Source organism: Lithobates pipiens, unplaced genomic scaffold (assembly GCF_037356315.1).
Source record: "Lithobates pipiens isolate NorthernLeopardFrog02 unplaced genomic scaffold, aLitPip1_a1.2 Scaffold_23, whole genome shotgun sequence".
Classification (NCBI taxonomy): domain Eukaryota; kingdom Metazoa; phylum Chordata; class Amphibia; order Anura; family Ranidae; genus Lithobates; species Lithobates pipiens.
This window is the reverse complement of record NW_027507785.1, coordinates 336,005,780-336,032,830: the sequence shown is the minus strand read 5'-3', so window position 1 is coordinate 336,032,830 and position 27,051 is coordinate 336,005,780. Positions and strand designations below refer to the sequence as shown.

The 27,051-nt window shown below is 48.5% G+C and overlaps 1 protein-coding gene across 2 annotated transcripts; it reads left to right on the top strand.

Moving 5' to 3' along the window:
• The first annotated feature begins 5 nt into the window (after nucleotides 1-5).
• On the top strand, nucleotides 6-27,051 carry TOE1 (target of EGR1, exonuclease). Of its 2 annotated transcripts, none has more exons than XM_077450781.1 (8): nucleotides 6-107; nucleotides 1,164-1,280; nucleotides 1,615-1,655; nucleotides 2,766-2,862; nucleotides 14,810-14,968; nucleotides 17,207-17,466; nucleotides 20,336-20,507; nucleotides 24,078-27,051. In XM_077450781.1, the coding sequence occupies exons 1-8, from the start codon at nucleotides 21-23 to the stop codon at nucleotides 24,855-24,857; spliced, it is 1,713 nt and encodes a 570-aa protein (XP_077306907.1). In that variant the 5' UTR covers nucleotides 6-20; the 3' UTR covers nucleotides 24,858-27,051. The 2 variants fall into 2 exon arrangements, with proteins under 2 accessions (XP_077306907.1, XP_077306908.1); XM_077450782.1 differs by having other exon boundaries at nucleotides 28-103.

Below are 27,051 nucleotides of genomic sequence, written 5' to 3'. Positions count from 1 at the left end.
ATCACAAAACCCGCGGTAGAATGTGTGGGCGGGAAGTAGTCACGTCGGGGAGACGTCATCAGATCGCGCCGGAAGTAGAGGAGGAGGAAGGCTCCAGTAGTCGGCATGTGATTATTATTTATATGAATTATTTTCTTCTGTTGTTTGATGAATGTGTAATTTCCCCGGGGGGGAGGGGAGAGCTCATTGTATGTTGTATAGAGGGGGGCGGGGCAGATCTGAGAGAACTACAAGTCTCAGCACACCTCCCATCACAGGCTTAGTGCAGTAACTGGAGGACTACAACCCCCAGCATGCCAGCCAGGCCCAATGATGTGACTGTCCTTCTGTGGCGGGTCCCTGGTGCGGGGGTCACACAGATCTGCCCTCAGTGGGGCTCCACCAATAATCAGAATGATTTGCTCCCCCCCCCCCCCCCCCAGTGATGTTTATACACAATATCTGCAGAGACCTCAGCGCGGCGGGGGAGGGGGATATCGGCTGTGGGTGGGGATATTGATGGGGGATATTGGCGGATGGGGGATATTGGTGGGGATATTGATGGGGGATATTGGCGGATGGGGGATATTGGTGGGGATATTGATTGGGGATATTGGTTGGGGTGGGGATATCGGCGGAGGATGGGGGATATTGGGCAGGGGATATTGGTGAGGGTGGGGATATTTGTGGTGGCGGGGGCTATCGGCGGGGGATGGGGGATGTTGGCGGGGGGTGGGGATATTGATTGGGGATATTGGGCGGAGGATGGGGGATATTGGCGGAGGATGGGGGATATTGGCGGAGGATGGGGGATATTGGCGGAGGATGGGGGATATTGGCGGGGGATGGGGGATATTGGCGGGGGATGGGGGATATTGGCGGGGGATGGGGGATATTGGCGGGGGATGGGGATATTGGTGGGGGTGGGGATATTGGTGGGGGTGGGGATATCGGCGGGGGATGGGGATATTGGTGGGGGATTCTGGTGGTGGTGGGGATATTTGTGGTGGCGGGGGCTATCGGCTGGGGGATGGGGGATATTGGCTCTCTGTCCGGCCATGACGGGTTTTCTGAGGGCTGGTGAGATCAGGGAGGCACCCAGTGGAATCCTGTACAGGGATTGGTCAGTGTCAGTATTATACGTATAAATCTTTTTTTGTCCCGATGTCTTTGCCTCCTGTCAGGTGAAGATGGCGACTCTGAGGGTTCCCGTCATCGACATCTATAATGACAATTTCTCGGAGATGTGGCCCTCCGTTCTGCTGGCACTGAAGACGTCCACATTTATTGCCGTTGACACGGTGAGTGATGGGAGGAATCCGAGTTCCACCTTCTCATCAGTGAGCAGGCGAGGAGATGAGTGGATGTGGGGGGGCGGGAAGGAGATGAGTGGATGTGAGGGGGGGGGGAGGGAAGGAGATGAGTGGATGTGGGGGGGCGGGAAGGAGATGAGTGGATGTGAGGGGGGGGGAGGGGGGATGAGTGGATGTGAGGGGGGGGGGAGGGAAGGAGATGAGTGGATGTGAGGGGGGGGGAGGAGATGAGTGGAAGGGGGGGGCGGGGTCTCTTAAAATGCCAACCTTCTGTGAGGGGGGAGAGTTGATAAGTGACATTTGTGTTTTGTGTCCCCCACAGGAGCTGAGCGGGTTGGGATCTCGGAAGAGTTTACTAAACCAGTACGTAGCTTCAGATTACATTGTATGGGAGGAAAGATACTTTCCATGTAGACGTGTTTTCTGTGTGATATTTTTACATTGATGGAAGAAGAAGGTTTTACGTTTCCTCTTATTATTGGGCTGATGGAAGTTTCTCTAGGAAAGGGAAGTGAACTTTGAATTTTTTTTGTGTACTTTTACCCAGCATGCCCCCCGATCTGAGATCCATGTCATAGAGAGAGCCGTGACTTCTACCCACCCACAACTAATCCCCATCACTGTCCAGCAATACGCTGCGACAGCTTACAGAGTCCCCCCTCTCCCCCCCCCCCCCCTTTCGTATTCACAAAGCATCAGGCCGGCTGCTCAGCATGGGACCTGGAAAAGAAGTGGAGATCGCTGTAGTAGCTTCTCCTTCAGTGCATTGCTACATATTGTAACTATATAGTTTCATTCAATAGTTCCGTTCCATTGGAAGAAAACAGGAATCGTGTAACAATAGACCGCGCCTGAAAGTCTTTAACAGACTAAAAGTTGGCAGACGGATCGCCATTATTGGGATTTACCGTATCTATCGGCGTTTAACACGCACCCCAAGTTTAGGAGGGAATTTAAAAGAAAAAAAACTTTTAGGAGGGACGTTTAAGGAAAAAAACTTACATTTAAATGCCCATCAATGCGGCCTCATCAGTGTCATTTGTAGCCTTGTCAGTGTCATTTTAAAAATGGTGCTGCCGAGATGCAGAGCGGATGTCCTTTGTATCTTGGCGGCTTTTGGCTTTCCGAAAGCTGCTGAGAACGGCACAGGTTAGGAAAGGAGGGGGATCACGCACCCCCGATTTCTCCCTGATTTTAGGGGGGAAAAAGTGTGTGTTATACGCCGATAAATACGGTACATAAAATTTAAGAGCATCTCCTATAATATTTAGGAAGACGCAGCAGTTTTGTTCGCTTTCTGTTGCTGCTACAAAACAAAAAAGAATTAGGATGTGCATAGAACTCAATGCTGCCTTATGTTTGCTGGTGATCTGTATACAGACTGGATCTCCGCTGTGATTGGCTGGTGATAGACCTGATAGGGTATGTACAGTGTGACTCCCAGTAATGGAGGTGTATCTGGCTCTGTTGTAGGTGTATTGAGGAACGTTACAAGGCGATCTGTCATGCTGCCCGGACGCGTTCCGTCATCTCCCTGGGAATCGCCTGCTTTAAAGAGCTGCCGGAAAAGGTGAGCAGTGATTGGTGGAATGTGATGTGTTTATGCTTTTCATCATCGGAAGATCTTATCGCATGGATCAGCTGGATTCACTGAGAGTGTATTGTATGGAAAAACAGAATTAAAAAAAAAAAGTGATTGCAGCAGTTCTCACTTCCCGTTCACACCGAGCGCACTGTTTTCAGGCAGAAAGTTGCGCAATTTAAAAAAAAAAATTATTTATTTTTACGTGTTTTTGCCACGAATTTGTACAGGTCAAAAGGTCACCAGTGTAAAAAGAAGAAAAACATCCAAATCTGTCAAAAAAAAAAAGTTCCAGAACTTGTTGTTTGAGCTTCAGGCGTTTTGGAACTGAGATGTGAACCATTTCCATAGAGGAGAATTGATTTTTTTTCTCCTCCAGCATTTTGTAGCTGTGTGAATGGGGCCTAAAGCCCAACTCCTACCAGCCCTCTTCCATGGGGCGCCCGGCCCTCTCCCATGGGGCGCCCGGCCCTCTTCCAAAAAAAAGACTATAGTGTATTAGAGCTGCATGATTCTGGATAAAAGGAGAATCATAATTTTTTATTTTTTTTTGCTTACAATAAAGATCATGGAGTTGATTTGCTAACGGCGAATCCACAATGCACTACAAGTGCAGTATCAAAATGAGGGGAAGCTCTGCTGATTTCTATCATCCAATCATGTAGAAGCAAAAATGCTGTTTTTTATTTTCCCTGCACGTCCCCCTCGGATCTCCAGCGACTGAACTTCCAAATACATTTGCAGTGCACTTGTAGTCAGTGTTAATTTGGTCGACTAAAACATTTTAATCAGCTAAACAAATATTATTTTAGTCAACTGAAATGCGACTAAAACTAAATTTTAAATTTGACTTCAAAATGAACACTGGTCTGTAGTGCATGTTCATATCTCAATGCCATAATACATAACATTTGATTTTTCACTCCAGCCGTATATAACGAGTTTGAAAATTGTAGAGAATTGTTAACTAATACATTACAATTGAATTACACCCATTCGATTTTGGACAACTAAAATGAGTTTTAGTCGACTAAATACGACTAAAACATTTGCAGAAGACTAAAATGTCATTTTAGTCCTAAGACTAAAACAAATCAAAATTTGCTGCCAAAATTAACACTGCTTGTAGTGCAGAGTGGATTTGCCTTTAGTGAATGAACCCCCCACGATTCTCGGGGCGTAACCTCATCCTTCACATTATACAAAAAAAATTGGGCTAATTTTACTGTTTGTTTTTAATTCGCTGACGTGTATTTCTACCCAAAAAAAAAGCATTTGAAAGACCGCTGTGCAATTACAGTGCGGCATAAAAGATTGCAACAACCGCCATTTTATTCCCTAGGGTCTCTGCTAAAATATAAAAAAAATATATATTCTCTGTCTCTCTCTCTGTCTCTCTCTCTCTGTCTCTCTCGCGCTGTCTCTCGCGCTGTCTCTCGCGCTGTCTCTCGCGCTGTCTCTCTCGCGCTGTCTCTCTCACGCTGTCTCTCTCGCGCTGTCTCTCTCGCGCTGTCTCTCTCGCGCTGTCTCTCTCGCGCTGTCTCTCTCGCGCTGTCTCTCTCGCGCTGTCTCTCTCGCGCTGTCTCTCTCGCGCTGTCTCTCTCGCGCTGTCTCTCTCGCGCTGTCTCTCTCGCGCTGTCTCTCTCGCGCTGTCTCTCTCGCGCTGTCTCTCTCGCGCTGTCTCTCTCGCGCTGTCTCTCTCGCGCTGTCTCTCTCGCGCTGTCTCTCTCGCGCTGTCTCTCTCGCGCTGTCTCTCTCGCGCTGTCTCTCTCGCGCTGTCTCTCTCGCGCTGTCTCTCTCGCGCTGTCTCTCTCGCGCTGTCTCTCTCGCGCTGTCTCTCTCGCGCTCTCTGTCTGTCTGTCTCTCTCGCGCTCTCTGTCTGTCTGTCTCTCTCGCGCTCTCTGTCTGTCTGTCTCTCTCTCTCTCTCTCGCGCTCTCTGTCTGTCTGTCTCTCTCTCTCTCTCTCGCGCTCTCTGTCTGTCTGTCTCTCTCTCTCTCTCTCGCGCTCTCTGTCTGTCTGTCTCTCTCTCTCTCTCTCGCGCTCTCTGTCTGTCTGTCTCTCTCTCTCTCTCTCGCGCTCTCTGTCTGTCTGTCTCTCTCTCTCTCTCTCGCGCTCTCTGTCTGTCTGTCTCTCTCTCTCGCGCTCTCTGTCTGTCTGTCTCTCTCTCTCGCGCTCTCTGTCTGTCTGTCTCTCTCTCTCTCTCTCTCTCGCGCTCTCTGTCTGTCTGTCTCTCTCTCTCTCTCTCTCGCGCTCTCTGTCTGTCTGTCTCTCTCTCTCTCTCTCTCGCGCTCTCTGTCTGTCTGTGTCTCTCTCTCTCTCTCTCTCGCGCTCTCTGTCTGTCTGTCTCTCTCTCTCTCTCTCTCTCGCGCTCTCTGTCTGTCTGTCTCTCTCTCTCTCTCTCTCTCTCGCGCTCTCTGTCTGTCTGTCTCTCTCTCTCTCTCTCTCTCGCGCTCTCTGTCTGTCTGTCTCTCTCTCTCTCTCTCTCTCGCGCTCTCTGTCTGTCTGTCTCTCTCTCTCTCTCTCTCTCGCGCTCTCTGTCTGTCTGTCTCTCTCTCTCTCTCTCTCGCGCTCTCTGTCTGTCTGTCTCTCTCTCTCTCTCTCTCGCGCTCTCTGTCTGTCTGTCTCTCTCTCTCTCTCTCTCGCGCTCTCTGTCTGTCTGTCTCTCTCTCTCTCTCTCTCGCGCTCTCTGTCTGTCTGTCTCTCTCTCTCTCTCTCTCGCGCTCTCTGTCTGTCTGTCTCTCTCTCTCTCTCTCTCGCGCTCTCTGTCTGTCTGTCTCTCTCTCTCTCTCTCTCTCGCGCTCTCTGTCTGTCTGTCTCTCTCTCTCTCTCTCTCTCGCGCTCTCTGTCTGTCTGTCTCTCTCTCTCTCTCTCTCTCGCGCTCTCTGTCTGTCTGTCTCTCTCTCTCTCTCTCTCTCGCGCTCTCTGTCTGTCTGTCTCTCTCTCTCTCTCTCTCTCGCGCTCTCTGTCTGTCTGTCTCTCTCTCTCTCTCTCTCTCGCGCTCTCTGTCTGTCTGTCTCTCTCTCTCTCTCTCTCTCGCGCTCTCTGTCTGTCTGTCTCTCTCTCTCTCTCTCTCTCGCGCTCTCTGTCACTCTGTCTCTCTCTCTCTCTCTCTCTCGCGCTCTCTGTCACTCTGTCTCTCTCTCTCTCTCTCTCGCGCTCTCTGTCACTCTGTCTCTCTCTCTCTCTCTCTCGCGCTCTCTGTCACTCTGTCTCTCTCTCTCTCTCTCTCGCGCTCTCTGTCACTCTGTCTCTCTCTCTCTCTCTCTCGCGCTCTCTGTCACTCTGTCTCTCTCTCTCTCTCTCTCGCGCTCTCTGTCACTCTGTCTCTCTCTCTCTCTCTCTCGCGCTCTCTGTCACTCTGTCTCTCTCTCTCTCTCTCTCGCGCTCTCTGTCACTCTGTCTCTCTCTCTCTCTCTCTCGCGCTCTCTGTCACTCTGTCTCTCTCTCTCTCTCTCTCGCGCTCTCTGTCACTCTGTCTCTCTCTCTCTCTCTCTCGCGCTCTCTGTCACTCTGTCTCTCTCTCTCTCTCTCTCGCGCTCTCTGTCACTCTGTCTCTCTCTCTCTCTCTCTCGCGCTCTCTGTCACTCTGTCTCTCTCTCTCTCTCTCTCGCGCTCTCTGTCACTCTGTCTCTCTCTCTCTCTCTCTCGCGCTCTGTCACTCTGTCTCTCTCTCTCTCTCTCTCGCGCTCTCTGTCACTCTGTCTCTCTCTCTCTCTCTCTCGCGCTCTCTGTCACTCTGTCTCTCTCTCTCTCTCTCTCGCGCTCTCTGTCACTCTGTCACTCTGTCTGTCTGTCTCATCTATCTATATTATTCTATTTGGGGGTTCTAAGTAATTTTTTGAGCAAGAAATACTGATTTTAACTTGTAAGCAACAAATATCAGAAAAAGGCTCAAGCCTTGTACACACGATCGGGTTTTCGGCAGAGAATTGTGTGATGACAGACTGTTTTGTTTGCCTAAAATCCGACCGTTAGTACGTTCCATCAGACAATTGTTGTCCAACTTTCGGCCAACAAATGTTGGATGGCAGGCTAGTAAATTTGCGTCTGAACACAAGTCCGTCACACAAGTCCAAAGTACAAACACGCACGCTCGGAATCAATGCTTGCCTATCATGACATTAGCAGAAGTTGCCCAAAGGGTGGCGCTCGAGCTGAAATTCCAGGTAGTACTTTGCTACGTTCGTGTTTGTTGGCCGACAATTGTGTACCGTTTTTGTATGCGAAACAAAATCCAGTCACCCGCCCTTCGGGGGGATGTCCCCTCCTGCTGCCTGTAAGAAGGATCAGGTGGCTGAACTGCCGCTAGGATTGTTCTTCCGATGCACAGAATCACCGGCTGTAAAAGATGATATCTGGATGATGCCGGCAGCTGCACCCTCCATTCCGATATCTCCGCTCAGAGTCAATGACGTCATTTGATATCCTTGGGCTGGAAGTGGTAAATGTGTAAACCACAAATGTCAGAAATGGATTTGGTCCTAAAGTAAATCTTCCTTTTATTACGTGAGTCTCATCATAGATGGCTGGGTCCCTTGTAGGGCGGCTATGCAGAGTGGAGATGGAGGAGACGGACCCCTCCCCTGAGCATCTTCATGTACTGCACACAGGAGGGGGATACCCCACTACAGTAAAACCTCGGTTTGAGAGCATTTTGCAAGACAAGCAACATTTTTTTAAAAATAAAGTTTGACTTGATATACAAGTAATTGAGTATAAAAGAGAAAAGGGCGCCTCTAAGTGTAGTGGTATGGTTACATTTAATGAAGATACACCATATCGCTACACTTGGAGGCGCCCTCTCCTCACTTTTATACCCTGGAGCTCCTGCTGGATTTCGCTTCTAATACCCTTGTGGAGGATTCTATTTGTGGACGGACATTTTATGGTTACACAACCAATCACATCGCTATAATCTTTTTATATGGACTATAAACTGAAGGACCTATCAATAAATGGTTGTGGAACGAATCGGCTGAGTTTCCATTATTTCTTAAGGGGAAATTAGCTTTGATATACGAGTGCTTTGGATTACAAGCATGTTTGCGGAAGGAGTTCTGCTCGCAATCCGAGGTTTTACTGTATACAGAATGGACATCTTTGTCCTCCTCGCGGCCCCTCTAAAGCTCTGGAATCTTCCATAATATCGCCCTCGTGACCTGTAATGACTCTTCCTCTTCAGTGGTTTGTGATCTGCGATGTCTGTTGGAGGAGATGTTACACAACGGAGACCGTTAGTCAGAATTTCTACACTTTGAATAACGTCCCTAAGCCGGGCTGCAGATCATCGTCTTCTGTATCTTCCCAGCTGTTTGATTCTGATTATCCATCATTGGCCAGATTGTGGAATGTTCCGGGAGTGAACCCCCCCTCCCCCTCCCCCCAGAATTGGGTGTTAATGTGGATGTGAATATATATATACAGTAACACTGCGCAGTAATCAACAAAAGGAAAAAAAACTGAGATAAAGGCTGCCAACACGCTAAAACTGGGATCTTTTTAGCTTGTAAAAACGTCAAAAGTGTAAAGTGTAGGCGCCAAGCATATGTGACTAGAACTCTGAAGAAAGTGGCTCAAAGTGACAAAACTTCAAAAAACGAATGTGTACATATAACTATAACAAATGAATATGACATGACCCCAACTGTGGGGATAACCACAACATATAAAGAAAACAAAGTAGTAAAATGTATAGGCAATAGAGTCCATATATCAATAAAACTAAACGTGCAGATGCGAGTCCCAGCAAACTTCGGTGACAATGAGAGTCCCACTTTACTGTGACATGACCCCAAATATGGGGATAACCATAAAGTATAAAGAAAACAAAGTGGTAAATATATAGACAATAAAAGGCAATAAAGTCCATATATTAACCACTTGCTTACTGGGCACTTAAACCCCCCTCAGTCCCAGACCAATTTTCAGCTCTCAGCGCTGATGCCCTTTGAATGACAATTATGCGGTCATACAACACTGTATCCAAATGACATTTTTATCATTTTTTCCCACAAATAGAGCTTTCTTTTGGTGGTATTTAATTACAGCTCGGAGTTTTATTTTTTGCTAAACAAACAAAAAAGATGCAAAAAAAATAAAATCATGTTTTAATAGTTTGTTATAAAATTTTGCAAACGGGTCATTTTTCTCCTTCATTGAAGTGCGCTGATGAGGCGGCACTGATGGGCTGCATTGGTGCGCACTGATGGGCTGCATTGGTGCGCACTGATGGGCTGCATTGGTGCGCACTGATGGGCTGCATTGGTGCGCACTGATGGGCTGCATTGGTGCGCACTGATGGGCTGCATTGGTGCGCACTGATGGGCTGCATTGGTGCGCACTGATGGGCTGCATTGGTGCGCACTGATGGGCTGCATTGGTGCGCACTGATGGGCTGCATTGGTGCGCACTGATGGGCTGCATTGGTGCGCACTGATGGGCTGCATTGGTGGGCACTGATGGGCTGCATTGGTGGGCACTGATGGGCTGCATTGGTGGGCACTGATGGGCTGCATTGGTGGGCACTGATGGGCTGCATTGGTGGGCACTGATGGGCTGCATTGGTGGGCACTGATGGGCTGCATTGGTGGGCACTGATGGGCTGCATTGGTGGGCACTGATGGGCTGCATTGGTGGGCACTGATGGGCTGCATTGGTGGGCACTGATGGGCTGCATTGGTGGGCACTGATGGGCTGCATTGGTGGGCACTGATGGGCTGCATTGGTGGGCACTGATGGGCTGCATTGGTGGGCACTGATGGGCTGCATTGGTGGGCACTGATGGGCTGCATTGGTGGGCACTGATGGGCTGCATTGGTGGGCACTGATGGGCTGCATTGGTGGGCACTGATGGGCTGCATTGGTGGGCACTGATGGGCTGCATTGGTGGGCACTGATGGGCTGCATTGGTGGGCACTGATGGGCTGCATTGGTGGGCACTGATGGGCTGCATTGGTGGGCACTGATGGGCTGCATTGGTGGGCACTGATAGGCATAGTTAAGGCGGCACCAATAGGCACAGATAAGGCGGCACTGATGGGCAAAGATGGGCACAGATAAGATGGCACGGATGGGTGGCACGGATAAGTGGCACGGATGGGTGGCACGGATGGGCACTGATAGGTACCACAGATGGGCACTGATAGGTGGCTCTGATGGGCGGCACTGCTGGGCGGCACTGCTGGGCACTGATGGGCGGCACTGGGGTGCAGCACCTTTGAGGCAGATTGGGTGGCACTGTGGGGTGGCACTGTGGGTGGCACTGTGGGCACTATGGGCACTGACGGGGGGCACTGACGGGGGGCACTTACTTTTGCTTTTTATTTTACTTCAGGATGGCACTGCGAGAGGCAGGTGGGCACTGGCAGGTGGTCCCTTGTATTGATGGCCGTGATCGGCTTTTTTTTTTTTCTCCTCGCGCTGTCAGCGCGAGGAGGAATAATAGCCGATTACCGGCTCCATTCTGTCACATGATCAGCTGTCATTGGCTGACAGCTGATCACGTGATAAGGGGTCGGGATCGACCCCTTGCACGGATCGGTGATCAGGCGAGTCTCATAGACTCGCCGATCACAGCGCGCGCCCCTCAGGGGGCGCGCAGGCTGCTCGTACACGGGACGACGTCAATAGACGTAGTCCCGGAAATGTAGGTCCGCGCTAATGCCGTCGTTTGGCAATAGCGCGGATCCCAAGTGGTTAATAAACCTAAGTGCTCATGCACACAGACGTTTTAAAAAAACTGTCTGCAAAGCAAGCTCTGACGCTTGGAAAAATCTGCGTTAAAAACTCGATTTTTTACCGCGTTTTGCATTGGCGTTTTTGTGCATTTTTTAGCGTTAAGTAGCGTTTTTAACCCCTTCCCGCTGAGCGTACGCAGATCTGCGTACTCGGCTTCCGGGGGGTATACCGGGATGATGCCCGCACCTGCAGGCATCATCCCGGTACCGTTTTTTACAGCGGGCGATTGGCTTTCCAGCCATAACAACCGATGCGGCTAAAAGCCGCTCGGCTGTTATGCCGGAGGAGCGGGAGGGGACGTCCCCCCCTCCCGCCGCCTCTCGCCGCTGTTACCGGTGCTCCCGCTCGATCGGGAGCACCGATCAGGGATCCGACGCCTCCGGCTGCTGCGGAGGAACTGGAACGAAGCCGTAATCGGCTTCGTTCCAGTCTCCTCATCGTAAACGCGGAAGTGACGTCATGACGTCACTTCCCGTTTACTCGGCTGCCAATGGCGCCGGTTTTAAAAAAATATCCGGTATTCAGAATCGCCGTTTTCGGCGATCTGAATACATTGAAGTGTAAAGGAGGGGTGGGGGGTCTTTTAGACCCCCGATCCCTCCATAAAGAGTACCTGTCACCACCTATTACTGTCACAAGGGATGTTTACATTCCTTGTGACAGCAATAAAAGTGATCAATTTTTATTTTATTTTTTAAACAATTTAGTCGTTTTAAAATAAATAAAATAAATAAAAAAATTAAAAAAAAAATTTCAAAGCGCCCGCCGTCCCCGCGAGCTCGCGAAGCAAAGAAAACGCATACGGAAGTCGCGCCCGCGTATGTAAACGGTGTTCAAATCACACATGTGAGGTATCGCCGCGATCGTCAGAGCAAGAGCAATAATTCTAGCAGTAGACCTCCTCTGTAACGCTAACCTGGTAACCGTAAATTTTTTTTAAAGCGTCGCCTATTGAGATTTTTAGGTACCGTACTTTGTCGTCAATCTACAAGTGCGTGCAATTATAAAGTGTGACATGTTTGGTATCTATTTACTCGGCGTAACATTATCTTTCACATTACGCAAAAAAATTGGGCTAATTTTACTGTTTTTTTTTTTTTTTTTTTTTTTTTTTTTATTCATGAAAGTGTCCCTTTTCCCAAAAAGTTGCGTTTAAAACACCACTGCGCAAATACCGTGTGACATAAAATATTGCAACAATCGCCGTTTTATTCTCTAGAGCCTCTGCTAAAAAAATATATATACTGTTTGGGGGTTCCAAGTAATTTTCTAGCAAAAAATATGGATTTTAACTTGTAAACACCAAATTCCAAAAATAGGCTTAGTCATGAAAGGGTTAAAGAAACACATCTCTTGGCTATAGCACTCAGAAAACAAAGAAAATATGTTGCGCGTTTATGCGCGTTTTTGCGCGTTTCCCGCGATTCGCGTTTTTACAGCTCTAGCTCCGTGCCAGGGAACGCACTGGTCCTGGGTTTTTTTTTTTTACAGCTTAAAAACGCCTATGCCATTTGCAGCTCAAAAACGCCTAGGTGGGCATGAAGCCATAGACTAACATGGACAGGCGTTTTTAAGCTGCAAAAAAGTGGCTGTAAAAACGTCCGTGTGCATGAGGCCTTAACGTGCAGGGTGTGAGTCCCAATAAGCTTCGGTATCAACGAGAGTCCCACCTTACTGTGACAAAAGGTAATTCCACCGCAGTGCAGCTCCCACCACCTTAAGAAGCGCAGGCTTACCAGATGGGAATGACCCGAATAGAGTTATATCTAAGGGGTCGGTAATGGCTTGTAATCCCAGCTACTGCGACTCTGGATTCAGCATTCCATCATTAAAGGGGGTCCCAAAGCAAGTGGTTCATTCAATATGGCGGACTGCGTACAATCACCGTTTTTTTTTTTTTTTGTAAAGACAGCTCCGGCATCAATTCAGGCATGAAAGTGGAAGGATAGAGCCGACATAGTGTAATAACGTTTAAAAAAATTACTTTAATAAAAATAAAATATCAAACTCACATTTCCATTGTAATTAATGAGCATGTCAAAGGAGATAGGCAGTGGCGGAGTCTCTCCGACGCATTTCGACCTACAGGTCATCATCTGGTACGCCAGCGCTTCTTAAGGTGGTGGGAGCTGCACTGCGGTGGAATTACCTTTTGTCACAGTAAGGTGGGACTCTCGTTGATACCGAAGCTTATTGGGACTCACACCCTGCACGTTTCGTTTTATTAATATATGGACTTTTATTGCCTTTTATTGTCTATATATTTACCACTTTGTTTTCTTTATACTTTATGGTTATCCCCATATTTGGGGTCATGTCACAGTAAAGTGGGACTCTCATTGTCACCGAAGTTTGCTGGGACTCACATCTGCACGTTTAGTTTTATTGATATATGGACTCTATTGCCTATACATTTTACTACTTTGTTTTCTTTATATGTTGTGGTTATCCCCACAGTTGGGGTCATGTCATATTCATTTGTTATAGTTATATGTACACATTCGTTTTTTTGAAGTTTTGTCACTTTGAGCCACTTTCTTCAGAGTTATAGTCACATATGCTTGGCGCTTACACTTTACACTTTTAATGTGGATGTGAAGTCAGTATGTCCAACACTCATCAGGCACATCTAATGGTAAAACCTCACAGCCTGTGCATCCCAAATCTGCAAAAAAATAAAAAACTTTTTAAATATTTATTTTCCTTTCTTGAAGTCCTGATCACTTGATTGCCGCCCTTCTTTTATGAAACTGCCCTAACTGATCGTTATTGTCCTGACCTCGCCCACCCCCCCCCCCCCCCCTCCACAGATATACATGCTTACCCCCATCCAATGGCCTTGGCCTCCGGCGTTTGTTTACTTTCAGCTCTGTAAAGGCTTTACAGCCCCATAGACCTCGTCGTCTCCATTCATCTGAAGTCTGTGGGGCACTCGTGCATAGGTATGGCCAGGACAGTGAGATTTGCAGCGCTGAATGTAAACAAAGAGGGGAATGGCAGCCGGGATGGATTAGTTCAGGGCACATGGGGTATAAAGGATTAGTGCCCTTTCTCTTAAAGGAGAAGTACGGGGGAAAGCTGGTTTGGCTGCACTTCTCCTGGGGATGATCACAGGAGTGTATTTCGCTTCTGCACTCTTGTGTTTTCTGCAGACAGAGGGCTGAATCTCGCTGTCGGCTGATATCACAGAGCTGGGTCCAGGCTGGGGAAAGATTGCGACGATTGTGGTCTGGATCCGCCCACAACCCTGGACCGGCACCCGCCTCTGAGCCAGCTGCCCCCGCCCCTCCACAGCCCAGCGCTCCAGTGAGCGGGGGGGGGAGGGGGCGGAAAGTTACCAGCTCTTTGCGGCGGTGTTCGATCGATTCTCAGTCTTAGAGCCGACGGGGTGCAGATGCTGCAGCCTCCTTGGTAAGTGTGATTCTTGCAAAAAAATAAAAAATTTTTTATAGTGGTTGTAAACCCTTCTATATACACCCGGAGATGTGACTGACCTCAGGTGACACAGAGATAAAACAAATCCTCCTACATAAGTTGTACCGGTTTATCTGCCGTCTTGTCTCCTCCTCATCCATTCAAAGAGCTGAATTTTTATAAGCTTATCTGAGAGTTAAAAAAAAAAGAAAAAGAAGGGGGTGGAGAGATGAAGTTAGAGCTCAGTGAGGAGAGCTGATTGGAGGGAGGAGACGCTTGTAACTGAGGTTCAGTTTATTTTTGGGGGCAGGGCAGAGAGTATTAATCATACCCACTTCCTGAGCCTCCCAGGACGTGTCGCATGTCCCAGGAGGCTGCAGGACTGGTCAGAGGGCGCTACATGAGCTCTTGCATGCGTGGGAGGCGGCCATGGTTCCGGAGAAAGCTACAGGGGCCGCCCCCCCCATAATTCAACATGGCGGTGCCAGGGACCCACAGCAGTAAGGCGTGGCTGCAGGAGGAACACACCGGTCTCCAGACCCGGCACATTACCCCAATATGTATTATAACACCTTCTGGTATCAACAAACCCCATTATACTGTGGGGCTTTGTGTCATTTTGTTTATTTACTGTTATTCTGATGGGTGGCTATAGGGCAACACAGACAGTCTGTATTTCACATGCTTAAACTAGTGGTTCCCTGGTGTGGTTACAGGCCAAAAAGCACCAATCAGAGTAGTCTGGAGCTGACGTCCGCCATGTTTATCTTCCTGTCTCTATAGGGGAAGAATGTCTACTTATCACAGATCTACAACCTGACACTGCTGTGTATGGAGGATTACACCATCGAGCCGCAGTCTGTGCAATTCCTCGTCCAACACGGATTCGACTTCAATAAACAATATTCCTGCGGCATCCCGTACTACAAAGGCAACGACAAGGTGACTGCAACCCAAAACCTTCTTCTCACCCCCCCCCCCCCCCCCCCCCCAAACCATTCTTCCTTCCTTCCGTATTTCTTCCTCCTTCCTTTTCCCCCTTTTTCCTCTCATTTCTTTTTTGTCTTCCACGTCCCTTTTTAATGTGAAACATCGTAGAAGACGGCGCAGCGCATGACCTCCAAAATAGTTTATTGTAAAATCATAAAATGGTAATCTACTCACAAAAGCAGAATAAAACCAGCTAGACAAAAGCAGCAATCCAGCAAGTGAGATGAGCGTCTCCACCGCCGCCACACAATGGAGAAAGCTTACGCATTTCGGCAGGACAGACCCCCTTCCTCAGAGCTATATTCCCCCCCAAACGCGTAAGCTTTCTCCATTGTGTGGCGGCGGTGGAGACGCTCATCTCACTTGCTGGATTGCTGCTTTTGTCTAGCTGGTTTTATTCTGCTTTTGTGAGTAGATTACCATTTTATGATTTTACAATAAACGATTTGAGGTCCTGCACTCGGGGCATTTTCTGAAGACCGCCCAGTTTGAGGAGTGCTGCATCGCTGAAATTCCTACGTGCCGCATTCCCTGGGAGAAGTTCCTTGGTCTGAGCGCTGGATGGTCTTTTACTTTGTCCCTTTAAATGAGGGTAGGCAACCTCGGCCCTTCAGCTGTGGTGAAACTACAAGTCCCATGAGACATTGCAGGACCCTGACAATCACAGGCATGACTCCTAGAGGCAGAGAGGGGCATGATGGGATTTGTAGTTTCACCACAGCTGGAATGCCGAGGTTGCCTCCCCCCTGCTTTAAGGATATGTAAAGGTTCAGTTAAAAAAAAACAAAACAAGTGTTGTTCTTCTCTCCTCTGTGCAGTTGGTTTTGCACAAACGATCCTCCTCTTCTGGGGTCCCTCAGCTGGGTCCTGGCTCCTCCTCTTCTGGAGTGCCCCATCAGAGAAGCAATCTCCCTCGGGGCCCTCTTGCAGGCGCACTCCTGAGTCCTGGTGCTGTGTCTATTGACACAGACAGCAACACTTGGCTATGTCCTCCAGTTCCCGCATCATTTGAGTGACAGCAGTGGGAACCAATGGGTGCGCTGCTATCAATCTATCCAATCAGGACCTGAGACATGTGCTCGTCCCCATCACTGGAAAGATCGGGTTCAGGTAAAGAGGGGGATCTGGGGGGGGGGGGGAGCCGCATCACAGGAGGATTTTCACCTTAATGCATAGGATACAAACCATGACAACCCCTTTAATGTTTAATGAAACAGATATTTGCTCGCAGTTTAACCACTTAAGCTCTGGAAGGTTTTTGCCCCCCCCCCCCCCCCCACCAAAAAACTTTACTGCTATAAAACATATCCAATAAAAAAAAAAAAAACGGAGATATATTGGAATTATTTTTTATTTAGTTTTTTATGCTACTAATGGTGGAGATCAGCGATTTATAACAAGACTGCGATATTGTGGGGGCAATCTGACACTAACTGATGCTTAGGGGTCCTAAGACCCCTTTCACACTGAAGGCAGTTTTCAGGCTTTTTTGGGCTAAAAATAGCGCCTGAAAATGCCCCTCATGTCTCCCCAGTGTGAGAGCCGAGTGTTTCCACACTCTTCGGAAGCACCAAAACATGGATGGTTTCAACCCCCTTCTATCGGGGTTTAAAAGCATCCTGCTTGCGCCACTACAACGAGAGGCGCTTTGCCACCGAGACCTACTGCTGATCATGGGAACACTGACAGCAATCACAGTTGTCACATGACCAGGCAGACCTTCCCCCCCCCCCCCCCCCCCCCCAAAATGTGTATGAGGCCAGTTAAAGCAACTGGCGTTATACACGTGGCAGGGAAGTGGTGTCACGTCACATTCGGCTATCCATCACATTTTGCTACCTGCTGGAGTGCGCATGCCCGACGCCGCTATATGCATTCCAACACAGGGCCCCTCGCGGCTCGATTCGCTCGGCATAATTATAATCTGACTTTATCTCCACCTTGGATGGTGGGGCTTGAACCTGGACTTGGGTGGAACGCATATGGTGGCGTGTGCATGCGCAGTTCCAACGGGTAGCCAAATGTGATGGGTCGCCATATGTGACGAAACATGGGGGCGGCTGAGAAAGTAAAGGTTTGTCGTATTGGTTTGAAGTCAGAACTATTTGGTGACCTGGTAAGGTTGCTTTGTATGTGTGCCTAGATCTATATACATCCTGAATAATAATAATAATAATCTCCTCTGTGCAGGGCGATGAGCGGCGTCTGCAGAGCGTCCGCACCCTCTTCCTGGAGCTGCTCCAGGCCCGGAAGCCTCTCATCCTCCACAACGGCCTGATAGACCTGGCTTTCCTCTATCAGAGCTTCTACGCTCAGCTCCCCGAGAAGATCATGAACTTCGTGGCCGACCTCTCGGAAATGTTCCCGGCCGGCATCTACGACACCAAATACGCCTCGGAGTTTGAGACGCGATTCACCGCCTCTTACCTGGAGTACGCCTATAAGAAATGGTGAGCCTCCGATTCCCCCAACTAATGTCTTTGTTTAAGCCAACCGTGGATTTATTTGCCTTGCCGCCTGCGATCTGAGCATAGGTTTGCTTTTCAGAGGAGTGGCAATCCTTGCTGCTTGTATGAACAAGCCTGTAGGCTAAATCTTCACATTCCAGGGTCAGAACTGCTGCATGTCACATGGCACTACACAGAAGAACACTTAACCTCTGTAGTGTAAGAACTGACACTTCCTGTGAGGAAACCATATATCCCACAATCCCCTGGTCTCTTAGTCTAGTGCTCTGCAGATGAGTGCTGAATAATTAGATCTGACACAGACACCACCAGGCGGGGCAATTAACAGAGAGCTCACCATGCCGTCTTTCATCACACTGGCACACCCACATTTGTGATACAACACAGAGGACAATGGCAGGGTGTGATCGGACGATGGTAGTCCCAGAACAAGAAGTTGCTTGTCTCTTTGGTGAAGGGGTCGGCAACCTCGGCCCTCCGGCTGTGGTGGAACTACAAGTCCCATGAGACATTACAGAACCCTGACGATCGCAGGCATGACTCCTAGGGGCAGAGGCATGATGGGATTTGTAGTTTCACCGCAGCTGGAGGGCCGAGGTTGCCCACCCCTGCTTTAGTGAATAGGGGAATGAATATATGGACATGGGGAGATCGATCGGCCACGACAAAGACATGCAGGGAGGTTAATTGGCTTCTGTCCAAAATTGTCCCTAGTATATGAATGGGGACCTTGGATTGTGTCTCCTTGAGGGTAGGGAGCGATGAGAGTGTGCAATGTACAGGGATAGGGACCATTGTAGACACTCAGGTTGAACTGGATGGACTGGTGTCTTTATTCAACCTTACTAATTATGACACTACGAACTGCAGCCACAACTTGTGAGTCCATCATTACAAGGTGAGGCCAACAAGCAACGCAGGGAACAGAACTACACAAATCACCACAAAAACATTTCATATCATACAACGCCTCGAACCACTTACTGACCACAACACCTATCTATATATTGCGGCTTTGAAGTGGCTTCAGCCATAATCCCGGCAATTTTTATTTATTTTTTCCGCCGGCAGCCTGGCTTTCTAATTAGCCGCTGGACCGCTTTCAGAAGTGGCAGGAGGGGGGACATCCCAAACCCCCCACCCCCTCTGCTGGCGTTTATCGGGGCTTACCGTTCTTACCGGCTCGCCTGAGAGAAAATCTGATGGTGCGACCGGCTGGTCACAGAGGCAAACACAGACCTGATCGTCTTTGCTCACCCTCTATGGCCTTGGAGATCTTTAAGTACCGTAGTTTGTCGCCATTCCACGAACGTGCGCAATTTTAAAGCGTGACTTGTTGGGGGATCTATTAATTTCATCTTTCACATTTTGCCCCAAAAATTGGGGTATATATTATGTTTTGTCCTTGTTTTTTTTTTTTTTTTTTTTTTTTTTATTCATTAACCACTTACAGACCGGACCATTTTGCTGGTCGAAGACCAGTCCACTTTTTGCGATTCGGCACTGCGTCGCTTTAACTGACAATTTTGCGGTCGTGCGACGTGGCTCCCAAACAAAATTGACGTCCTTTTTTCCCACAAATAGAGGTTTCTTTTGGTGGTATTTGATCACCTCCTGCGGTTTTTATTTTTTGCGCTATAAACAAAAATAGAGCGACAATTTTGAAAAAAAACGCATTATTTTTTACTTTTTGTAATAATAAATATCCCCCAAAAATATATAAAAAAAACATTTTTTTCCCCTCAGTTTAGGCCGATACGTATTCTCTACATATTTTTGGTAAAAAAAAAATCGCAATAAGCGATTATTGATTGGTTTGCGCAAAAGTTATAGCGTTTACAAAATAGGGGATAGTTTTATAGCATTTTTATTAATAATTTTTATTATTTTTTTTTTTTACTAGTAATGGCGGTGATCAGTGATTTTTATTGTGACTGCGACATTGTGGGGACACATCGGACATTTTTGACACATTTTTGGGACCATTGTCATTTATACAGCAATCAGTGCTATATAAATGCAGTGATTCCTGTGTAAATGACACTGGCAGTGAAAGGGTTAACCAGTGGGTGGCAGTGTAGGGGTTAAGTGTTCCTAGGGGTGTGTTACTAACTGTGGGGGGGTTGGGCTTTCATTTAATGAACACTGATCTCTGCTCCAATCACATGGAGCAGAGATCAGCGTCACTAGTTGCTAGGCAGAGTGGAGAAATGCTGTTTACACGGCATTTCCTCCATTCAGCCGTCCCGTGAGACGATCGCGGGGATGCCCGCGGCGATCGGGTCCCGCGACCGGACTCAGAGGGGGTCCCGACCAGCGCGGGCGCGCTCCCGATGGCAGGGCGGCATTGAAGATTGGACGTACCTGTACGCCAATGTGCCTGTCCGTGCCATTCTGTCGACGTACATCGGCGTGCGCCGGTCGGGAAGTGGTTAAAGTGTATTTTTTTTTTCCCTTTAAAGTTTGAAAAACCGCTGCGCAAGTAAAATGTGACATACAAAAAAAAAATTGCAACAATCGCCATTTTATTCACTAAGGTCTCTGGTTGCTTCTCAGTATATTTCTGCTTTTCTAATTGGGTTGTTCCATATTTCCTCCCTCTACTTGGCAGTGGTTCGGATATATTTTATAGAGGATAACTGCAGTTTTTTTTAGTGCGCTCTTTTTCTGCACTCTTTCTCATCCTCTGTTCAGTGGCTCTATGTATTTATATAGTTCTATTGTCATGTGAAGATAGTATGGGAAGCAGACAGGCTGGAGCTTGTGTTGGGTCTCCCTCCCCCCCCCCCCCCCCCCTCATTCAAATGCTGACCCTTTGTAAACCTTGGAACGTTGTTTTTCTGTCTTGCAGCAAGCGTGAGAACAGTCGGAGGATAGACTCCAGCACCAATCACCTCTCTATAGAGTTCTGTCACTATACCGCCAGCATGTCGGCGTATGTGGACTACCGCCTGTGCTCCCTCCCCGACCAGGAACCCGCCGGCACAGCCACAGAGGGGCCCCACATCTGCGACAAGTTCTCTGTAAGTGTCATCTCTGGGGTGCTCGTGGTCGGTGCCGCTCGTGTTTGTTTTCTCCCGCTGTTACTCCGTGGATTGTGAATCTTCGGTTTTATGTTATTATAGTTATACATTGGAAATTCTTTCCCCCTTTAACTGCTTCCCGCCCAGTATATAGACCAGGCATGTCCAAAGTCCGGCCCGCGGGCCAATCGCGGCCCGCGGCCCGGTTTTGAACGGCCCGCCTGGTTATTTAAACATATACATCTTTTGTGGCCCCCGGCGATCTCCCAGCGCCGGTCACAAAAGATATATAGTCCGGCTGCCTTGGAGGGAGGAGGCGGGACGAGTGCCGTGCACACAGGCTGAGAATTTCCTGTGTACATGGCAGCTGTAATAGGAAGTCCCATCTCTGCCATTGGACGACTGTTCTGTCCATCAGAGGAGGCGGGACTTTCTCTTAAAGGGGCCGTTGTGTAAACAGGAAATTCTCCTGTAGGATGTCTTTGGCGCTCGTCCTGCCCTCCATGGCTGCACTGATGGTAATGGTGGCTGCATTCCTGGCAATTGCAATTGTGGGGCTGCATTCCTGGCAATGGTGGGCGCTGCGTTCCTAGCAATGGTGGGCGCTGCGTTCCTAGCAATGGTGGGCGCTGCGTTCCTAGCAATGGTGGGCGCTGCGTTCCTAGCAATGGTGGGCGCTGCGTTCCTAGCAATGGTGGGCGCTGCGTTCCTAGCAATGGTGGGCGCTGCGTTCTAGCAATGGTGGGGCTGCTTTCCTAGCAATGGTGGGGCTGCGTTCCTGGCAATGGTGGGCGCTGCATTTCTAGCAATGGTGGGCGCTGCATTTCTAGCAATGGTGGGCGCTGCATTTCTAGCAATGGTGGGCGCTGCATTCCTGGCAATGGTGAGTGAATTTCTAGCAATGGTGGGGTTGCATTCCTGGCAATGGTGGGGCTGCATTCCTGGCAATGGTGAGTGAATTTCTAGCAATGGTGGGGTTGCATTCCTGGCAATGGTGGGCGCTGCATTTCTAGCAATGGTGGGCGCTGCATTTCTAGCAATGGTGGGCGCTGCATTTCTAGCAATGGTGGGCGCTGCATTTCTAGCAATGGTGGGCGCTGCATTCCTGGCAATGGTGGGCGCTGCATTCCTGGCAATGGTGGGCGCTGCATTCCTAGCAATGGTGGGCGCTGCGTTCCTAGCAATGGTGGGCGCTGCGTTCCTAGCAATGGTGGGCGCTGCGTTCCTAGCAATGGTGGGCGCTGCGTTCCTAGCAATGGTGGGCGCTGCGTTCCTAGCAATGGTGGGCGCTGCGTTCCTAGCAATGGTGGGCGCTGCGTTCCTAGCAATGGTGGGGCTGCGTTCCTAGCAATGGTGGGGCTGCGTTCCTAGCAATGGTGGGGCTGCGTTCCTAGCAATGGTGGGCGCTGCGTGCAATGGTGGGCGCTGCGTGCAATGGTGGGCGCTGCGTTCCTAGCAATGGTGGGCGCTGCGTTCCTAGCAATGGTGGGCGCTGCATTTCTAGCAATGGTGGGCGCTGCGTTCCTAGCAATGGTGGGGCGCTGCGTTCCTAGCAATGGTGGGGCTGCGTTCCTAGCAATGGTGGGGCTGCGTTCCTGGCAATGGTGGGCGCTGCATTTCTAGCAATGGTGGGCGCTGCGTTCCTAGCAATGGTGGGCGCTGCATTCCTGGCAATGGTGGGCGCTGCATTCCTGGCAATGGTGAGTGAATTTCTAGCAATGGTGGGGCTGCATTCCTGGCAATGGTGGGCGCTGCATTTCTAGCAATGGTGGGCACTGCATTTCTAGCAATGGTGGGCGCTGCATTCCTGGCAATGGTGGGCGCCTGCATTCCTAGCAATGGTGGGGCTGCATTCCTGGCAATGGTGAGTGAATTTCTAGCAATGGTGGGGCTGCATTCCTGGCAATGGTGGGCGCTGCATTTCTAGCAATGGTGGGGGCTGCATTCCTGGCAATGGTGGGCGCTGCATTCCTGGCAATGGTGGGCGCTGCATTCCTGGCAATGGTGGGCGCTGCATTCCTGGCAATGGTGGGCGCTGCGTTCCTGGCAATTGTCTGCAGATGGGCACTGACCCTTATTTTGCTTCAGTTCTTTATTTAAAAAAATTTTTTTCCTGAAGCTTCCCTCTTAAAGTGAAGGTGCGCGTTATACACCAATAAATACGGTGTATCCAAATAATACAATTGAGTTCATCTCTTCACCACACACAGCCACAAAGGCAGGAGAATTCTTGTTGGGCCGTGTATTAGAGCTCGGATGAACTCACTCAGACCGAATTTTAATGGTTCAAAGAATGTCAGGCAAAATGGTCGGCCCTCGAGCATGTTCAGTTCATCAAATCTGGCCCTCTTTGAAAAAAGTTTGGACACCCCTGATATAGACAAATGAGGGCCAGGCGGGAGCTCTCCTCTTCTGGGTGGACTTCACAGGATGTCCTCCCAGGATTGCGTTCCCACACAGACCAATGACAGATCAGTGTACCGGGCTGCTACCGGTACCATGTGATCATTGTGACCAATAACAGCAGATCACATGATAATTGTACACAGTGGATGCCGGATGGCTTCCATTATTTGGGTACTATTGTGATGGTCTCTGGCCCTGTCTGTACCATGTGATTACTGTGACCAATCACAGCCTATCTGTACTATGTGATTAGATGTGGAATCTCAATGGATTTCATTCAGAAAAAATTGTGGTTTATATAAGTTATATTCAATGCTATAAGCGATCATAAAAAATAAATCCTGATCACCTTCTCAAAGTAGTGCAGTGTTACTATGGTAACACTATTGCTTTGGTCAGAGTATGTGTAAAAAATAAATAAAAAAAAATTGTAAAATAATTATAAAAAAAAAAAAAATTGGATTTGCATAACATACTGTTCCCAGTCAGTGCCCCTGATCACCGCCATACCAGTCATGAGGACGCCGTGCTGCACTGGTGACAGGATGTAAGAAAAAAGAATTGTGAAAAACAATTTCTGCATTTTCCAAAAAAATTGTGACACGCCTCTTGCTAAACATCTACTTTCCAAAAAGGGGTGATTTGGGGGGTTATTTGTTCTGCCCGGGCATTTCAGCCTCAAGAAGTGAGATGGGATGCCAGTACATCATGGATTGATCGATTATCGGATATGTATAGTTTGTGGTTTCTATAACTTTTTTTTTTTTTTTTTTTATAGACTAAATAATAATCACTGATTTGGGGGATTTTCACCAAAGAAATGGAGCAGAATAAATGTTGGCTGAAATTTATGAAGAATGATTATTTGCCAAATTTTAGAAAGGAAAAAGGTTTTTTTGTTGTGTGTTTTTTTTTTTTTTTTTCAGTCCTTTTTTGTTTAGCAAAAAAAGAAAAAAATCTCCTATTTGTGTGAACAAAATGTCATGAGTACAGTGTTGTATGACCGCGCAATTGTCATTCAAAGTGCGTCAGCGCTGAAAGCTGGCCTGGGCAGGAAGGTGGGGGTGGTTGGGGGGGTAAGAGTGCCCGTTATTGAGGGGGTTAGTAATATACCATGCTGATGATAAGCCCATCCTCATGTGTAACATGCCCGATGTATTGCAGGCGTACGGCTGGTGCCCCAACGGGTCGAAGTGCGTTCTCTCCCACAACATTGACCTGATCATCGATGAGGATGAGAAGGGAAGACCAGACAAGAAGAAGAAGAGGCGGAAGAGGAAAAAGGCCGCAACACAAGAAGAGGCCCATGAGGAGGCGAGCATGGAGCCCCCTTGTAGAAAGCCCAATCTGGGCCCTTCTGATACCCCAGAGCAAGAGGAGAAGGGAGAGGAGCACTTGGGGAGCATGGAACCCCCTTGTAGCAAGGTGCCCTTAGTGGACCCTTCTGATACCCCAGAGGAGGGGAAAGGACAGGAAAACATGAAGACTCAGAAGGAAGACTGCTTAACAGAGCAGACCATTACGGGCCAATCAGAGACGAAGGACGTGCCCACACAGAGAGTCTCTTCCAATCAGTGTGGAGACCACACTGGACCTCCAGCGACTGTGGACTCGGATTTGTCGCTAAGAGATGATCAGACCAGTAAAGCGATTGATGAGGGTCCCCATGTACGGCCCTCTAAGCGGAAAGCCCCCAGCACGTCGGACGCGGGAACCCACAGAGCCGGCTTTGACGCCTTTATGACCGGATACATTCTGGCTTACGTGTGGATGCTGAAGAGAGCGGAGGACACGGACGGTGCCGCCACCTGCCTCCCGGACTGCCAAAATAAGATCTATCTCAGCGGGAAGAACGTTCCTCTGCAGATCATCAAAAGCGTCTTTGCCAAATGCTCCCGCGCCCACATGCAGAAAATCAAACTCGTTATGCCCTGCGATCCCTAATGGGCAGCGGGCAGGGATCACTAAATATTTACACAGAGACTGCGGACTTTACCACCTACTTTTTTTTATTGTTTGATGTTCCTGGTTTTGGACGGACACCACGTGTGAAGTCCGGCGGTCTATTCTCTGTATTCCGGAGTATCTTCATCCATCCGAAGTTTCCCAGTCTCACTGGAGTGCAGCAGCTGTACCATCAAGAAGAAAACCATTTATTTTATTTATTGTTCTGGACCAGCAGAGTCCCCATCTGTGAACCACCACTACCCCCTCCACCGACGCGTTTCCTCGTAGTCTTATTTTTGATAAAATACAAAGGAGGAGAAAACAAAGTTACACCCGGGTTGACTTTTTACCAGAGTGCCGTCAGCTATTTCTTCCTAGATGCACCGACCCTTCCAGGTTATAGGACGGGCCCCTGTCCGGATACTGGCACTTAGTCTGCTTGGAGGGCGACTCAATATTAAATTAAAAATATCAGTACAAGGGACAGCACTTATTATCAGTGTGCTGCTGGCTCCCATGTTACTAGAAATCCTCCTCCAATCGGCACAATCTTCTGGTACAGCAGGGGTTAATAGATGCAGTCGTCAAGAGCGCCGACTGTGCCCGCCCTTTACGTCCCCTCCTCCATTCACAGCAGCTGTAGTAGAACCTCTACCAATGAAAATCAATCTATGAAGGAAAGGTTAGCTTTCTCCATTCATAGATTGTTTTTTAATCCATACAAGGTAATAGTATAGGAGGCGGGCAGAAAGGGGCGGGCATAGGCAGCACTCTTGATTGGGCCCTCTGATCTATTAACCCCTGCTGCACTTCAAGAAGGCGGTGGCGGGAGTAGGAGGAAAAGGGGGAGAGGGAGAGAGAGAGAGAGAGACGATCATCTGAGAATTTCAACTAAAGCAGGAGCCAGCAGCACAAGGGACACATTTCATTGGTGGTAAGCACTATCCCTTATGTTGATGATAATATATTTTTTTTTTCATAATTTAAGAGCTTGTGATTGGTGAACACAACTTTGAGTCCAACGGTGAGCAGCAATCCAGAACAGCCAATCAGAATCTGCCACACTGCTGAGTACAGAGTGTTGTTTTATGGAATGAACCCAGTGCTGGTTCTGCATGTTGCGGATGGGGGGGGGGGGTGACAATCACGGTGGGGGGATCGGGAGCCAGCAGCACAAGGGACACGCTGCGTTGATAGAAAGCAATGCTCCTTTTGGCGGAGGCAGATAAGCAGAGCTTCCCCTTTTGGGTGGAGCTCTGCTTTAAGAACGTGCATTCACCTCCACACTGTGCAGACGTTTGGAAAAGTCATTACCAATACAGGAGCTGGGGGATGTCTGCCATGAATGCCAACCTGTATATGGCAATGGGGCCGCCGTGGACCAATCGGGACCGTTGCTTTAATGTGGCGCAAAGAGCAACAAGCGGGTTCCATCACTCCGTGTATGTGAGTAAGTTCTGATTGGTTGCTGTGGATTGCCGCATTGTAAATACAGAGGAAGAAACGCAGAATGTGTGGATTCAGTCTTAATTTGAAACATATGTAGAAATATCTTAGTTTGGAAAAGTAAAACGATGAACTTTCAGTTTATGTAAAATTTCAATGCAGACGTGCAGTTTGTACATTTAGAATTCTTTGAAGGAACGCTCCATACTTTATATATAAAAAAAAAAAAAGATACAATAAAGTTGAAAGGTGATCTCCATGTTTCTTTTAGACTGACCAGCAGGGGGCAGTAGCGCTGTGTTGTGTTAGTTCTCAGGTTGTGCTGTGTGCAGTCGGCACACTGAGGGGCAGATTTACTAAAACTGGAGAGTGCAGAATCTGGCGCAGCCAATCGGCTTCTTCAATTCAGCTTTGACAATAAAACCTGGAAGGAAGCTGATTGGTTGCTTTGTAAAGCTGCACCAGATTTTTTCACTCTCCAGTTTTAGTAAATCGACTCCATTGAATTTCATTTTTGATCAGTCAGACCAGCAAAATATGTCCATCTGCCCTCAGCACTCTACTAGTAATGTCTGGGGGATTCTAACCCAAGCTGGCCGTGTGCGGTCATCATTATATGTTCAGGTGGATATTTATTATCTGCTATATTTTTTATCATATTTTACACTGTAACATTTTCCTTTATTACAATGTTTGTTTTTGTTTTGATAGACAAAGTAAATATTAAATTCTGGTCTTTACACCC